Source organism: Podarcis bocagei, assembly GCF_964188305.1.
Source record: "Podarcis bocagei genome assembly, chromosome: 7".
NCBI classification, from domain to species: Eukaryota; Metazoa; Chordata; class Lepidosauria; order Squamata; family Lacertidae; genus Podarcis; species Podarcis bocagei.
Window position 1 is genome coordinate 16,770,517 of NC_138132.1, and position 17,794 is coordinate 16,788,310.

A 17,794-nucleotide genomic window follows, 5' to 3' on the forward strand; every position below is an offset into this window, starting at 1 on the left:
AGAAAGTGGGTCCATTTAGCTTGGTATTGTCCGCACTGCGCGGCAGTAGCTCTCCAAGGTTTCAAGCCTTGTCAGGACTTGAACTTGGGACCTTCCACATGCAAAGCAGATGCCCTCTCACTGAGCTATACTGCAATACAGCTCTGTCCTTGTAGATTTTGTGTCTTCTAATCTCTCCATTTTCAGATTTGAGTGCCTTGCTCACTTAGCAGGAAGGAGATATCAGTAGGCTTGGCACAACCCTATGCTCTGCAGAAATTTGGAGGGGGGGACCTCTTAATGGGGATGAGTGCGGGAGAAGGGAGAAACGTCTAAAACAGCCCAGAGAGGACCCAATGTGCTTTTTCCTTTTGTTGTGACAGGCTCAGACAGGCTCAAACAAACAACAACAACAGACAGACAGACAGATGCACGCTGGCTAGTCACCAGTCCACCCACCCCATCATTAAATGGGAGAGAGATTATCCTGAGTACAAATTGCAAAACTCATAACTTGTCCTTAGAAGTTCCAATGTGCGACCTGGATTATTATTATTCTTTTAATTGTGTCGTAATGGTGATGTCATCGTTGTACAGTCCTTACCAAGGCACAGAAAAAGAAGGGGTTGGTAGAGGGGAAGGGAGGAATGTTCTGTGAAGTTCCTCTCAATTCACAGTTTGATGTCTGTAGCCCAGCGATAAATTGTCCTAAGGAGCAAACAGAGAGTTGATGCTTAGTTCAATGGCTGTTCCAAATACTTAAAACTAACATCTCTTAGCAGCTGCTTAAGAGATAAGATTAATCAAGGCTGCATTCTTATGTGGGAGAAAGTGCTATTGATTTCAAAAGGACCTTTAAATCTCAAAACAAAAAAATGTGTAGGATGTTTAGCCGGCCAAATTTAACCAGCAGAGCTACATGCATAACAGAGCACTTTTTAATGTGTTTTTGGGAGCTCCCGAAGATGGGAAAAATATTTTGAAAGGACAACTTTCCCCTCTAACAATGGAAATTGGGGTAGTTAAACTTCCAGGGTTTAACAGATCAAACTCTTTTTAAAAACCCAGCTCTTTTTGAGAGATGAGAAAAGTAACCTGAGGCTTCCAAATGCAAAAATGTAGGAATACAAAAGGCTTCTAAAAATAAAAATCTGTTGGGTGGAAAAAAAGCTGCTCTAAAATGCAAGGTTTCAAATATAATGTGACCAGGGACGGATGAATGGTTGAGTCTTTACCTCTGTTCATCCCTAAGCCCGTTCTTAAATTGTTTTAAGCATGTAAAGTTTCAAATACCGTATTTTTTGCTCTATAAGACTCACTTTTTTTCCTCCTAAAGAGTAAGGGGAAATGTGTGTGCATCTTATGGAGCGAATGTAGGCTGCGCAGCTATCCCAGAAGCCAGAACAGCAAGAGGGATTGCTGCTTTCACTGCGCAGCGGATGGTCCCTCTTGCTGTTCTGGCTTTTGAGATTCAGAATATTTTTTTCTTGTTTTCCTCCTCCAAAAACTAGGTGCATCTTGTGGTCTGGTGCGTCTTATAGAGCGAAAAATACGGTAGGTGAAAACTATGAATGGGTGGATCCGTCCGAAAAACATTTATTTATTTATTTGCTTCAGAACTTTGACTCCACTGACCTGAAAATCAGGGGAGCAAAATTCTTTTTATTGAATGGCAAGGCAAGTGTGGCTGATGCTGAACAAATTGGCTACTATTGAGTTGTTTATCGCAGTAATATGCAATAAAATAAAATATATTTAATTAGAGTTGCAACTGTTTTGTTTATTAGCCAGCTGGAACTATCTTTTTTCCCCTAAATATACCTGGCACTAAATATGTGGTCTTAAGAATTAATTTGCTTATTTTTCGATCATAATTTTTAATATCAGTGCTTTTTTTCCTAAAAAAAATGTTTAGGGGTACTCTCATTTTCCTACTCATATTGAAATACTGCCCCTCAATGAGGCCAAACTTAAACAAAATGTTTAGGGGTATGTGTACCCCTGCGTACCCTCAGGGATAAAAAAAGCACTGTTTAATATAACTTATTTACAACACACTTGAGATGGTGAGCACCATTCTTCCACTTGAAGAGGGAGGCAAACGCATCTTCTTTGGGTATGCCAACCTTATCTGGAAAAAATCAGGAATGATCTTTTCTCCCCCTTGAAAATGGGTGTTTCTCATATGCAGATTTGAGCAGATTTAATCAGTTCGTTGATCAATGGCCTTCCTATGCAGGTTTACTCTGTGGGGCTAACTCCCTGGTAAATGGGTGTAGTTTTGCAACCCTGGATTTATTTAGTCAGGTGACACCCTTAGATTTAATCAGTTAGTTGGTTTAAAAGGCAGGTTATTAAACAGATACTAGTTTTAATCAATTGACAAGCCACTGTGAGAGGTTACTGAGCTGACCGTACCAGCAATCTTCTTACATTCCTTGTCCATCTTGTTTTCAGTATTGTCTACTTTTATAGAAGTTGCTCTCCAAAGACTGAAGCTTGGACAACTCTATGTGCAAAACACATCTTCTACCCCTGAGCTGAGGTTTTTCCAGGCAAGGAAACTGGTGCCTCAGTACTTTTTGTCTTTATATGTAAAATGAGGTGAACAGAATGTGAGATAAAATAAAGCAAGTCGCTTTATTTTGGAATCCCAGCCCTCTGTGCAGGAAGAACTGCAAGGAAACTCACATTGCTATCATAGTGGCCAGCGTTGAGAGCATGGCTATCCCCACGATGAGGAAGACAACGACCTTCTTGTGGAGGAAGTCTGGCCCAGAGAGAATCTCTTCCAAGGATGGCAGCTCTGAGTCGGTTAGGTTGGTCTGGACCTCCTCTCCCCATGTTTCGCCTGCAACCTCTACCATCGGCGGGGGGTTCAAGATGGCTTTGAACATCTCCTGCAACTCCTTCTCTAGATGAAGTCTCTTCTCCGTCACTGCAGAGGAGATGGAAAATCCAAGCCACTTAGCCAAACCATCATTGAAAGACCAACCTTGCTATATCTTATTTGAGAACATATGAGGAACTTTGCTGGGTCAGGCGAGTGGTTCAGCCTCCTGCCCTTACAGTGGACAACTAGATGCCTATAGGACCTGAGTGCAACAGGTCTCACCCTACTTGTGATTCACAACAGCTAGCATTCAGAAGCATTATTGCCTCAGACGATGAAGGCAGAATGCGGACATCGCGGCTGGTAACCATTGATGGGCTTCTCCCTCCACGACTTTGTCCAACCCTCTTTTAAAGCCATCCAAGTCGGTGGCCATCCCTGACTCCTGTGGCAGGGAGTTCCACGGGTTAACAATGCACTGGATTTACTGCTTAGTTGTCAAAGCCTCTAAGCGGTTTACGCAAAGCACAAAACACACATTAAGTTACCAATAAAATAATGAATTAGGGAAAAGGTTGTCCTTAAATGGCTAAATGGTTCTGTCATTGAAGATTCCTGTATTGCAGGGGGTTGGACTAGATGACCCTTGGGCCCCTTTCCTAGAATTCTATGTTGCTATAAAAAGAAAACCAGGAGTTAAAAATAAATAAATAAATAAACAGTATAAAAACACACACATGCCAGATTGATATGTCTGGGTAGGCTTGCTTAAGCACAAACGTTTTTAGCAGTCACTGGAAAGAAGACTGCAATAACACCTGCCTAATATAAATGAGCAGGGAGTACCAAAGGACACTGCCATACTGAAGGATCAGTTTCTTGCAAGGGTAGGATGAACTTTAGATGGCAGTTGTCAAAAGGTCAGTTCTGTTAAAGGCTTTTTGTACCAATTTGACGTGGCAAATTCAACGTGTTGCTATTTAGTCCGTGGTTGCCAGTTTTTTAGGGAGAGAAACTCCTGTCTATTTAACAGCTGAGCAACAGGCAAAAATGCAACCATTTTTTAAAAAGTCATTATTATTTTATTTTTTAAAAGAAAGTCTGGCTTTCTGCCCCTAGCAGTGCTCAGGGCACACGATCAAGAATGGGGAGAGCCAAATAATAGGCTTTTTTGATGAGCAAATGCTTTTTGATGGAGCAATTCTGGTTGAAAACACCCACCTACACAAAAAGGAAAGGGGAGAGCGTCAGGCTCAAAAAAACCCCACTCAGGCATGAAACTCTTGCCAGATGACCTTGGAGCACTCACTGCCTTTCAGCCTTATCCATTTCAGATAAAGGGCAGGATGACCGCATCCTGAAACCTTTGGAGGAAGGGCGGGTTACACATGCGCAGGAAATAATCAAAAATCCCAAGCACACAGTGATGGGGAAAGCTTTACCTTTGTATATTATTGCTGCGACATCATTTGACTGGGCCCCACATTTGCCTCCTGGCCCAGGTACAGTGGTACCTCGGGTTACAAACACCTCGGGTTACAGACTCCGCTAACTCTGAAGTAGTACCTCGGGTTAAGAACTTTACCTCAGGATGAGAACAGAAATTGTGTGGTGGCAGCGGGAGGCCCCATTAGCTAAAGTGGTGTCTCAGGTTAAGAATGGTTTCAGGCTGAGAACGGACCTCCAGAACAAATTAAGTTCGTAACCAGAGGTACTACTGTATAAGAAAAGGTCACGTCCACTCCATGCATTGCTTGTTTGTTAATTTGCCCTTCACCTTGAGGTCCCAGGGCAGGTTAAAGCACAATATTTAAAACAATTTTAAGCAACTTGCAGTCGCAGAAATAAGGTGGGTCCCCCAAGTATATACAGTGCTACTTCTGGTTATGTACTTAATTCGTTCCGGAGGTCCATTCTTAACCTGAAACTGTTCTTAACCTGAAGCACCACTTTAGCTAATGGGGCCTCCTGCTGCTGCTGTGCCACTGCCGCACAGTTTCTGTTCTCATCCTGAAGCAAAGTTCTTAACCTGAGGTACTATTTCTGGGTTAGCAGAGTCTGTAACCTGAAGCGTATGTAACCTGAGGTACCACTGTATAGCTCTCAAGTGTCATCAGCCAGAGCAAAAAGGTGAGCCTTGAACTACTCTTATGCTACTTTCACAGCCATTGCTTCCCAAGAAGAAACTGTAGATTATGAAGACTACTCCAAAACGTCCATTTTTTAAAAAAACACACACCCTAAACTGGGACTCCTGGGTGAGTCATGTGACCTGTACCTTGCTCTCACCCCCCAAAATGGGGGTTTTTTTGGGGGGGGTGAGAGCACGGCACCCAAAACGACTGCCGAGATCTCACATGAGAAAATGGGATGTCTCATATTTGGGGGGAACTTGGGAAGTGTGGTACTGGGAATTGTAGCTTGGCAAAGGGCAAGCTACAGTTCCCAAGATTCCTTGGTGGAATCCATGGCTGGTTAAAGTGCTATAAGCGGGCTTAAAATTTATGGTGTGGTTTTGACGTAACCCAAGCTAGTCTAGGCCTCACCAGCCAAAAACAACTGGACTTTTCTGAGGAGCCTGTTTGTGCCACTAGCCCCAACTCCTCACCGTTGAGGTAGAAGAACTTCCTGACCAGCACCCCGTCCTCCCCGGCGATCTGGCAGGCGAAAGTGCCATGGTGGGATCCCAGGGTGGGGCGGATAAGGAGGGAAGGATTGAACCCAAAGTTCAGGTCTTGGAAGAGGAAAACTTTGTTGGTTCTGACCTGCAGGTGGAGAAGTGGAAAGAGAAGAGGGGTGAGAGAAGGAAGGAAGGGAAATGTAGTGTTACAAGTCCTAAGCAGTAACTCGGAGCAGGGCCTTTACTGTGGCTGCCCCTGTGCTGTGGAATAACATTTCTGCTGAGATATGACAGGTGTCACTATCAGTACACCTTCTAAAACAATCGAGGACATTTTTCTTCTGACAGCCTTTCCCAGATGGTTGAATGGGTCTCTCCTTGTTAGGATTTTGGACTCATTTTAAATATATTTGTTGTTTTCACATTTGTAGCTGCTTTTTATGTATCTTGCTTATGTAAATTGCTTTCAGACAGCGGTTTAGAGGATTCATGATAAATCGATGGTAACAACAATAAAGGGACAGGACAAAAATGACTCTGAATATGGTGTGCCTCTCATGCAGTCATGCTTATGACTGTTTTTAATGACGTAAAGCAGCCATGCTGCGACTCTTCTCCCTCAGGTGTTTCCTCAGATTCTTACCTGGATGGAGGCGAATCCTGGTGGATCCTCTGAACACTTTTTTTTTGCACCCAAGGTGTGGAGAACCTTCTTGTCAAGGAGGAACTGCACACAGGAGGAACTGCATTCAGCTAACTTTTATTCCAAGAGGACCCGTTGTGAATAATGGCCATGACCAAATGAAACCCGTTCATTCACATGGGTCCAACTTTCATAGAATCATAGAATCATAGAGTTGGAAGAGACCACAAGGGCCATTGAGTCCAACCCCCTGCCAAGCAGGAAACACCATCAGAGCACTCCTGACATATGGTTGTCAAGCCTCTGCTTAAAGACCTCCAAAGTAGGAGACTCCACCACACTCCTTGGCAGCAAATTCCACTGTCGAACAGCTCTTACTGTCAGGAAGTTCTTCCTAATGTTTAGGTGGAATCTTCTTTCTTGTAGTTTGGATCCATTGCTCCGTGTCCGCTTCTCTGGAGCAGCAGAAAACAACCTTTCTCCCTCCTCTATGTGACATCCTTTTATATATTTGAACATGGCTATCATATCACCCCTTAACCTCCTCTTCTCCAGGCTAAACATGCCCAGCTCCCTTAGCCGTTCCTCATAAGGCATCGTTTCCAGGCCTTTGACCATTTTGGTTGCCCTCCTCTGGACACGTTCCAGTTTGTCAGTGTCCTTCTTGAACTGTGGTGCCCAGAACTGGACACAGTACTCCAGGTGAGGTCTGACCAGAGCAGAATACAGTGGCACTATTACTTCCCTTGATCTAGATGCTATACTCCTATTGATGCAGCCCAAAATTGCATTGGCTTTTTTAGCTGCCGCGTCACACTGTTGGCTCATGTCAAGTTTGTGGTCAACCAAGACTCCTAGATCCTTTTCACATGTACTGCTCTCAAGCCAGGTGTCACCCAGGTGTCATGGGTAAAAGTTAGTCGAATGTAACCCATAGTGTGTAGTTGCACGATTTTGCACCTACACCCAGCTCTCCTGAGGAATTTATTTTGCCAGGCAAACTAGCTGTAGGTGGCTGCAGATTGTCTAGTGTGGGGGTGCTGAACCTTTTCCTTTCCAGCCATTTCTCTGTTCAACATCAAACACTCCCCCCCCCCAATTTTAAGCGAATCTGTCTTTCTCCCTGGGTGATGGAATATAGGGGGACCTGTATAGATTATTTTCTCAAGGAGAAAAACCTGGTGTGTGTGTGTCTTTTCAAGTGTGCAGTTATACCTTCAGGCACACAAACATTGCCCCTTGCTTTAGAGCAGGGAACCTCAAGTCCGGGGGGGGGGGTAGGGGTCTGCGGGTCAAATACCACCTCCTGAGATTCTCTGTTTGGCTTCCAAAACTCTCCTCTCTCCACCCTCCTTCTCCCCAGGCCACATCTGCTATTCCTGCATCGCATCCTCCCTGAGCATTTTTTGCTTAGCTGGAATGTGTCCTTCAACTCTGATAATGCCTTTTGCTTTCCTGGATTAAAGAAAGGGAAGGGTGTTTGTAGGAACGAGCCTCCTGCACAAGCACAAAATTTGCCTTTCTTGCTCTGTCCACATCTGCCTTTGTCCCCACTGACCAGTAGCTCCAGAAGCCTGCTCAGAAGTCAACGTGGACCTCCAGCTGGGGGAAAAAAGGTTTCTAATCCTTGCCGTAGCCTTTAAACTGCATTTTGAGAGCTTGCGATCGTTTGTGCAGATTACAGAATGTCCAAGGACTATCTGTGCAGGCTTGCAAGGCCACAGAAAAAGTACACCAATGTTCCTGTTCCCAACAAGCAGGAATCCAGGTGTCTTTGCAAGTAAACAGGGCCCCCTTGACCTTGATAGCGATGGCTTATTGTTGCTGCTTGCATCTAGGGATCACAGATGCATTGTGTCTAGAAATAAATGGTGGTTCTATGCAGGGCCGGGTTTAGGACCCCCTAAGCCAGGGGTCTGCAAACTTTTTCAGCAGGGGGCCAGTCCACTGTCCCTCAGACCATGTGGGGGGCCAGACTATATTTTTTTGGGGGGGGATGAATGAGATGCATTTTAAATAAAAGGACACATTCTACTCATGTAAAAACACACTGATTCCTGGACCGTCCGCAAGATTGGGCCAGATACAGCCCTCAGGCCTTAGTTTGCCTACCCATGCCCTAAGCTACTGAAGGTAATGAGGCCCTTTATATGTCCAGCTGTCCTTTGTCAACAACAAATTGTCTCTGTTTTTTCTGTTGAATATATGCTATATGGTAATTTATGGACCTAATAGGTATCTAAAGCCATTTGCACATAACAAATAGGAGCTTACACAACACAAACACTGTTGCTGTATGTAGGTTTTATTTTATTTGTTTTTGGTCTTATATTTTGGAAATGTACATCCAGGTTTTTTCCTTTAAATTTTTTTGGGGGCCCTAAGCTATAGCTTGTTTAGCTTATACGTAAATCTGGCACGGGTTCTATGAAATGATACCAGACTTCTTGGTCGGTTTCAGAGTCACTTTCAAGACTGTCTTGAGACCAGTCAGTTTCAGCTGCCAGGGGATGATCCTCTTTGCAGACTGAGTGCTATTCTGCTGTGTGAGTATATATATTATTGGGCTACTTGCACATACACAAAAGCATTCTCACCCCTCCTCAGGAACACAGTCCTCCTTGCAGTGAGGGCTCCAAACCGTTAGACATGCATTGGATTTTGTGTTATTTCTGTTGAATGACAATTTGCAGGACTACACCACAAATTGGTGGAGACACACTTGGAATTACGGAAAGCCCTAAGCATGGCTTCATCAAAAACCTTGCTCAAAGCACCTTTGAACAAGGGACACCGTGAGGAACATTTAATCTTATGCTACCTCACAAGCAGGGGGTTTAGCGAGGAGGGCTCTGTTTCAACCACCCAAGAGCCACTTACTTCCTTGGCAAATTTCCATCGGAATGTTGCGTCTTGAGGAATCTCAAACTTAACTCCGCAGCTGAGAAGTGTCACGTCCCCTTCAGATTTATGCACATCCTGAACTGGGAGGTTGGGAGAGGAGGAATTGGGGAGCGGGGAGGAGAATCAAATTAATATATATTTTTAGCAGAGTAAGTCAGATTGGGGAAATCGTTTATCATCCTAGATGGTGCTCAGAGACATTGTGGCCTTGTATGCGCTATCCCTTTAAAGTACATTCAAAACATGTTGTCAACTGCCCTGAGATCTACAGACGAAGGTCAGTATACCAGTTTAAGACATCAATAATAGATAGTTTGCTCCTCATGGAGTTACAGTTCCCAGCGGTCACAAACTACAGTGCCCAGAATTCTTCTGAGTGAAAGAACATACAGTACTTCAAATGTACTTTACACAGGTATGGAATCATCATAGAACCACCAAGTTGGAAGGGATCCCCAAGGGCAAAGGGATAGAACCACCAAGTCTCCTATTAAGCTGTGAGCCCAATTTGATGCGCATCATTCACCAGGGCAATGTGGAACATAGGAAGCCCCCCTGAAACTGCATCAAAGCTTTAGTCAGTGGCTCTTTAGGGGTTTCAGACAGGAGCCCCCTCCCCCTCCCGATCTGTAAATGCCAAAACAAAATAAAAAATTCCTTCCAGTAGCACCTTAGAGACCAACTAAGTTTGTTATTGGTATGAGCTTCCGTGTGCATGCACACTTCTTCAGATACCAGGCATTAAATGCCAGGGATTGAACCCACGATTTTTTGGTATGCAAAGCATGTGTCTTACCACGAAGCTATGGCCTTTCCTTATCCTTCCAACTCTACAATTCTACAATTCTCCCCTCCCACATCTCTGTGGTTTCCATAGCTCTCAGTGCAAGTTCCTTCTTGGTATGGTTGGCACAGAATCTTTCCACCACCTGGGCCAGCAAATATCCCTGACCCCGAAAATCAAGGAAGAACCAAGAGGGATGTACTCGGGCAATCGATGGGCAGCGAGCAGTCCACCATGGTGCAAGACGAGCATCGGTATTGGCGAGCCTCTTTCTGGAACCCTGGGAGGAAGATGAAAGAGTGTGATGGGAATAGATGCAGAAGCCAGGGAGGGAAGCTGGAACGGAGGAGCAACGAGGATAGGCTAGGAAAGCGGTAGGTTTTGGCACTCACCACACGGTGGGATGCAGGCTGGAGCTGTACAGGAGGAGAGGAAATTGTATTATTTGTTTGTTTGTTTATTACATTTAAAATTATTGTTGTTATTATTATCCGACCTGTCATCCAAGGAGTTCAACTGAGGTGTCGTCCATGCTTCTCTCCCCACCCCCATTTTATTCTCACAACAACCCTGTGAGGTAGGTTGAACCTGAGACAGTGACTGATCTGTGGTTGCCCCGTGGACTTCATGACTGAGTAGGGGACTTGATCTCCCTGATCTTCCAGGTCCTGGTTCAGCACACCACGCCAGCTCTCATCTATTACCCATTTTTTAATTTATTTTTTACTGCAATTTTGCAAGCCGCCTTGAGCTTTTGTATTGGATGAACGTATGGGTGGAGAATCTGTAGGCATCCAAACATAGCTGGGCTACAAATTCCCATCCTCCATGCTGGCTGGGGCTGGTTGGAGTTGGAGACCAACAACTTCTGGAGGGCCGTGGGTAAGCCAGCCTTCTTGTAGAAGAACCTATCAACCCTGCTGGGTCAGAACAAAGGTCCATCTAGCCTTTGATTCTATTCAAACATTTACCACATGAAGAGGAGTCCGAATGCCCTCCCCTCAAGGGTCAACCCATTAAAAAGTCTTATTATATCACTCAGGCACCACTTCCTGTCTTTATCTATCTGGCTAAACCTCTTCTGGCTGCTTCAACTCTGCCGCAGGGCAGGGCCAGCCCAAATCACATCCCCACTTCAACCCCAGCAATCAACCAGATACTTCTGTGAAGCCCGTGCGCTGGACATGAAAACCTCTCCTGTTGTTTGCCCCAGAGCAATCGTTATTCCATTGTACACAGTCTCAGAAACTTCTGGGTCTATTCAGCCTTGTAATTAAGCACTAGCCTGGTAGTGGTAAGCAAGAATGAATTCCATGCAAGTGAGTGAGGAGGTGACGGAGGAGGAAAAGCAATAGAGCGTTCTGTTTTTCCTCTTGTCCAGTGTAAAACCAAGTGGGTTGCCAGAAGGAAACTGCTGGATCAGGCCAATGGCCCACCTAGTCCAGCATCCTATTCTGGCCAGCCAGATGCCTATGGGAAGCTCAGCAGCAGGATCTGAGTGCAACAGTGCTCTCTGCATTTGTGATTTCCACCAAATGGTATTCATATATTGTCTCCAACAGTGGATGGAGAACATAGCTGGAGTCACTGATAGCCTTCAATCTCCATGAATTCATTGAAACCCCTATTAAGATTGTCCAAGTAATAGCAAAGGAACTCCAGCAGCTTTCTCCATGCCTAGCATGGAAACGCAACAGGCTGGTGGAGCTGTCAGGCCATCCTCTGGTAAATATTTCCACAGGCTACTAACTTCTATGGGCTTGTTTACAAGCCTGATTTAGCTATCACATCTAATAGCCACAATAAAGGCTGAGACACCAGCAAAATATTGTGGGACTTACAAGAGGAGATCTACTTGCATTTTCCAGGAACATGATAATGCACCCAGCCAGACAAAACCTACGCTCAGTTAGTCGCGGATGCAAAGCTATCTTCAAGTTGGAGATAGAAAAGGAGGCTGTGTGGTGGAGGGAACAATGTTTGTGGGCTCAAAAGAGGGAACAGGCAGCTTTAAGGCAGCACCTTTGCCCCACGTCTAGTTATATCTCTACATTACCTGCTTTGAGCTGTGCCATCTCTTTTTCAACCTGCTTCTCAGCTTCTTCAACTGCCAGGGGATAAGGCACTATGAGGGCAGATGGAGAAGGGCGTCAAGTTATTCCTTTGGATGCAAAAGGCCATCTTGGCAGTCAAAATAACCCCACAATTAATGGGTACCGTATTTTTCACTCTATAACACGCACCTGACCATAACACGCACGTAGTTTTTAGAGGAGGAAAATCCGTAGGCATGCCACCCGTAGGCATTCCCTCCATAACACGCACAGACATTTCCCCTTACTTTTTAGGAGGAAAAAAGTGAGTGTTATGGTGCAAAAAATACGGTAGTTGTCGTAATCGTGAGCTCATACTGTACATGGTTCTATTCACTTGCTTTGATATAGGCTAATTGGCTTGCTTTGATGCTATCCTTATCTGTGGGTTTGGGATGCTGGGCTAGGAGCCCAGAAAGGGAACTATCTGCAAGATTTGGGTTGTTTGCCACCTATGCCCTTATGGGAACAGCCGGCCCAAGTGACCTATGATGCCTTGTGTATAAAGAATGTATGATTGTTTGCATGGGACAAGCCATCGCCTTGCTGCAGTGTCCGTCTTGCAGTCTATAAAGGCTGGGATACCTGGCAGGCTGATTTGCTGTAAGTCTGCACCTTCTTTAATAAAGCACTGGAACTGATTGCGCTGATGTTTCTGACATCCCTGTACCCAACCACCCCCACAAACCCAACTTTGGGTCTGCGATTCACAACAGTGTATCAGAAGTTTAGCAGACAACCTGAGTTTGCACTTTGGGGCCTGAGGTTCAGAACAACTATAACTCCCATCAGCCCCAGGCAGCACGGGTAATGGGAGCCGTAATCCAAAACCTATGGAGAACTCCGGACTGGAGAAGGTTGGGCAGCACTCTTTGGCCAATGCAGGATCCATTCTACTCTCCCTGTCCCTTAGAGCCAAGAAACTGGCCAGTCTTACTGTACATGGAAGCATCTTTCCTAAGCTAAGCCCCACCTTGAATGTTCAGCCTGGAAAAGAGGAGACTGAGAGGACATATGATAGCCACCATCAAACATCTCAAGGGCTGTCCCATATAAGAGGGAACAAGCCTGTTTCCTCCTGCTCTGGAAGGTAGGACTCCAACCAAGGGCTTCAATTTACCAGAAAGGAGATTCCGACTAAACATCAGGGAAATCTTTCTGATTTTATGATTTCAACGTCTAATCACCTTTCCTACCTTAAATATTCAGAATAATTTCTTGTTCTCCATACATGGGACAGGTGGCTTTTTAAAAAAATGGACTTTCTTTTCTTTTCTTAGGGTTGCAGCATTGCCACCGCTGACATATTTTGGGCACTAAGGAAGGGCTTATCTCCCCTCCCCGCCCCCAGCTAGCTTTTGATAGACTAAGATGGTGTTGTTTTGTTACTAGTGCACCACAACAAACCTTCCTGTGGCTGATATGGGGTCTGCTTTGTTCTGTTTTTTGGTATAATGGTGCAATGCATTTATATTTATGTCTTAAATGTATTTTGAGTTTGTGGCTGTCGCTGACTCCCGTGGGATAGTGAATTCTACAGTTTAGCTATGTGATTTTACAGATAAAGAATTCTGGGAAAGGAGAGCAGGGACCTTGAAGTTGCCTAACAACAGCCAGCTTCCCAGGCTGCAGACTGAGCAGGCACACGGGTAACCTTTTCAGAATTTCTTCCCAAACGTTTATCTGTACACATGAATTATGTCCACATTTTAAGGCAGATTTATGTTATCGTTTTTGGAGCTATGGAAATGGGCACCCAATGAAGCACAAACCAGAAGATTTCCCCCCTCTTTAGAACCACTGTTCTTTTCTGATATGCATATTTATGTAGCCTGAAATCAATTTAAAGATTAAGCAGCTGAGAATTATTCTACACCGTGCTTTTTTTTCTCCTAAAAAATGTTTAGGGGTACTCTCATTTTCCTACTCATGTTGAAATACTGCCCCTCAATGAGGCCAAACTTAGATTCACAAAATGTTTAGGGGCATGCACCCCCCCCCCCGAAAAAAGCACTGATTCTACAAAGTGACAGCCCTAGCTTATTTTCTGCCTTACCCTCTCCCTCACAGTGCCCTCGTGGAACCATTTATAACCCCAATTTGCTTTTTATATTGCAAAACCTTTAAGAGACATGAACCCTTGAAAGCAATTATGGGTCCGATATTGTGCTGCCTTACCTGAGAGTATGCCCCCATTGAAATCAGTAGGACATGCTCCCAAGTCCATGGGAGCAGAGGGCACACACAATTTTTTTAAAAAGAGAGAGTTCTGTATTGACATGTAAAGTTTAGACTTAACACTACAGGAAATTTATCGTGGCAGAACAGTTTATGTACTTGATCAGCCTTCCCCCAACTTAGTGCTGCCCAGATGTTTTAGACCAGTGGTGGCAAACCTCTGGATCAGGGGCCAAATGCAGACCTCTAGGTGCATTTGACCCTCAGAAGTCTCCCCTATGTGACTTTGCCTGGCTGTAATGTGTCATTTGACTTTGATAGTACATTTTGCTTGCCTGGATGGAAGATAGAGAGGATGTGTTCATGCTGAAGAAAGGTAAACATTGTATTAGTTGTTCTGCCTGCTTTTGCTTCAGGCCCTGCATATCACTAGGTCTCAGATGGTTGCGCAGAACAGAATTCAGTCCTCACACTGAAAAAGGGTTCCTCGCCTTTGTTTCGTACCATCAAGCCCAAACGGCACTGCCCAGATGGGCTGGGGCTGATGGGAGTGGCAGCCCAAGATCCATCAGATGGGCGAATGCTGGATTCTGTGCAGAGATGGGGATGCCGTCGGACTATAAATCCCATCAGGCCTAGACGGTGTGGCCAACGGTCAGGAATAATGGGACCTGTAGTCCAAAGAAAGGCCTACAGGTTATCCAGTCCTGCACTAAAGCTAATTCACTGGTCACACGAAGAGAAAATAGGCTCTAATTCAAGGAGGCTTCTGCCATCATCCACACAATAGCCTCTACCCCAATCCTGGGAACAATAGGATGCTGAGAATGGCAGCGTTGTGAGAGGATGAAGTGCAGTTCTCAGGAGACTTGTTTGGGGGGAGCTATGGTGCGGATATGACCTTTAGGGCATGGTTGAATTCTATGTTCTATGACGTGCTGTGGGCGCCGTGGCATGGCTACTCTTCTAGTGGAGAAAAAAGGTAAAGGACCCATGGACGCGGGTGGTGCTGTGGTCTAAACCACTGAGTCTCTTGGGCTTGCCGATCAGAAGGTCAGCGGTTCAAATCCCTGTGACGGAGTGAGCTCCCATTGTTCTGTCCCAGCTCCTGCCAACCTAGCAGTTCAAAAGCATGCCAGTGCAAGTAGATAAATAGGTACTGCTGTGGTGGGAAGGTAAACGGTGTTTCTGTGCGCTCTGGTTTCCGTCACAGTGTTCTGTTGCACCAGAAGTGGCTTAGTCATGCTGGCCACATAACTCAGAAAGATGTCTGTGGACAAACGCTGGCTCCCCCGGCCGGAAAGTGAGATGAGCGCCGCAACCCCATAGTCACCTTTGACTGGACTTAACCGTCCAGGGGTCCTTTATCTCTACCTTTACTCTTCTAGAACATTCCCACTAGCTTTTTAACAAAAAAACAGAAGCCTTCTTATTGGGAATTACAAGTACCAAGCTACCAAAGGACCAGAGAAGACTGTTCACGCATGCGACAACAGCCGCACGGATGCCACTAGCCCAGAGATGGAAGGAAGAAACAACCCCAACCAGAGAAGAATGGCAAACCAAGTTGATGGACTATGCGGAAATGGCAAAATTAACTGGGAAGCTCAGAAATCAAGAGGGCAAGAGCTTTAAAAAAGGAATAGGAAGTTTACAATTTATTGACAAAACCACTGTAAGCAGGTTAAAAAATTAGCAGGATTTTAACCACACTGGTAAATTAACGGAAAGTATGGATAATTTGGAAGGATAGAACTTGGACGGTAGTGGTATGTAGTTATAAATATTATCACTAGGACCCATGGAAGGGATGGGGGGAAGTCAGGAGATTCAGAGTAATCTCGATATTTGGATCTTGAATTGTTTTTCTGTTGTAGGTTTATATTATTTTAAAAAAAAATTAAATAAAAAATATTTTTTAAAAATAAATAAAAAAATAGAACATTCCTACTAGCAACTGTGAGACCTTGGGAAAGCGTGGGTGATAATTCCAATTAAATATGCAGAATTCTGTGCAGAAGATGGGAGAGTCCATACCCACCCTTCGCCATGCTTTTCTCCTCCAGGAAAAAGATCATTCTGCCAAATATGTCCTTCAGCTTCTCGATTTCGGATGCATCTTGGAAAGAAGACGATAGTAAGCTGTTGAAGGGCCTGGTCCCTTTTCCATTGTAGCTCCGTTGGAAGAGCATGAGAATCTTAATCTCAGGGTCATGGGTTCGAGACCTACGCTGGGCAAAATATTTCTGCATTGCAAGGGGTTGGACTAGATGACCCTTGTGGTCCCTTCCTAGTCTACAAATTCTATGATTCTGGGTAGGGGCAGAGCTCAGAAGCACAGTGTGAGGGTGGCGAATGGCATCTGCTATGTCAGGGAGCCAAACACAAGCTGGAGAACCAAGCAAAAAAATATCTCCAGGGCTACCTGTTCCCTTATGAACCTGCCAATCTATTCAGATCTTCACCTGAAAGCTTTTCTCCAGGTCAGCCCACCTTTGGAGGAGAAGCCGGTGGCCACCAGAGAAAGGGCCTTCTCTGTGGCGGCACCACAGTTGCGGCATTTCCTCCACATATTCCTTTGCCTGGCATCATCTACAATAGCCCAGTTGCCTGGCCAAGTTGGTCACATTTGCCTATGCTTTCAGATAGCTATCCAAGGAACTTAGGCAGCTACCTTATATCGAGCCAGACCATCGTCCCATTTAGCTCAGTATCGCTGACACTGGCTGGAAGCACTGGGATAACTGACAAGCTATGGCCCTGTCTGTTAAGATCCGCTTAACATATTTCTGGTTGCGGACCTTCAGCGAAAATAACTGAACCCCTGAAAACTCAAGTCAAACAACTGTGATCGGGGAATCCTATAAGCACCCATAAGCATGCACACTGAACATTGCACATTGGGGGCAGGTGGTATGTGCGACCGCCTCCATTTTGGTCCAGTGCTCAATTGGACGGCACTCACCCACCTGGGTTTTGGCGAAACGCGCAAAGGCCCTTTCCATAATCGGTTGGCAGTTCCCATGCTGGGAAACCCGGTGGCCAAAGAAGTGCTGGCAGACGCGGGTACGTTTTCGTTGGGTGGTGAAGCAGAGGAGGCAAGCTGTGGCCTGTGCAGAAAAGGCTAGCCAGAGGAGCAGGAAATGTATGGTAAGCATTATGCCCAGCCTTCTGAGTGGGGATAGGAAGCTGCTGGAGAAGAACCACACCCAAGAAAAGAACTCTCCAGTGATGTCATAAGGGAGGTCCACAGAGCTGGTTGTGATTCCATGGCTCCCATGCAGAAGGGTAGCTCCAAGAGGGGACCACGGAGGGTCAAAGGTCTTTGCACCTAAAATATTGCATCGCCCATTCATATGTACCCAACCAACCACTGTGCTCTGTAAGAGAAGGCTTGCTGCTGATACCATCTCACCAGCACGTATAATGTAGGCAGTAGGCTTTTAGTGTGGTGGCATCTACCCTTTGGAATCATAAATTGTAGAATTGGAAGGGACCCCAAGGGTCATCTAGTCCAACCCCTCAGCTAAAGCTTCCATCACCTGCTAAAGACCTTTTTAAAAATCCCTGTCCATTCATGTATTGGATCTGAAATTGTTTTATGCATATGTTTTTTCTTGTTGACGATATCGCTGTTAAATTGCTTCAGGGTGTTTCATGGGAAGTGATTCATAAATGAGAAGAGATAATATAAATTAAATAAACTACTTTGAAATAAAAACAAAAACAAATGTAGGCACCTCAGAGGGTTCCTTATGCT

The 17,794-nt window shown here is 45.1% G+C and overlaps 1 protein-coding gene across 6 annotated transcripts; it reads right to left on the reverse strand.

Annotated features, from left to right (window-relative positions):
• Positions 1–493: 493 nt before the first annotated feature.
• Positions 494–17,537, reverse strand: SPACA6 (sperm acrosome associated 6). Of its 6 annotated transcripts, XM_081199800.1 has the most exons (9): positions 17,000–17,537; positions 16,076–16,153; positions 11,820–11,888; positions 10,156–10,179; positions 9,966–10,043; positions 8,956–9,059; positions 5,421–5,577; positions 2,671–2,917; positions 494–687 (listed from the first exon to the last, which is right to left on the reverse strand). In XM_081199800.1, exons 1-9 carry the CDS (start codon positions 17,442–17,444, stop codon positions 651–653), a joined length of 1,239 nt encoding a protein of 412 aa, XP_081055926.1. In that variant the 5' UTR covers positions 17,445–17,537; the 3' UTR covers positions 494–650. The 6 variants fall into 6 exon arrangements, with proteins under 6 accessions (XP_081055926.1, XP_081055927.1, XP_081055929.1 ...); XM_081199801.1 differs by lacking the exon at positions 10,156–10,179 and having other exon boundaries at positions 17,000–17,529; XM_081199803.1 differs by lacking the exon at positions 16,076–16,153 and having other exon boundaries at positions 8,956–9,054; positions 17,004–17,528.
• Between the last annotated feature and the right edge of the window lie 257 nt (positions 17,538–17,794).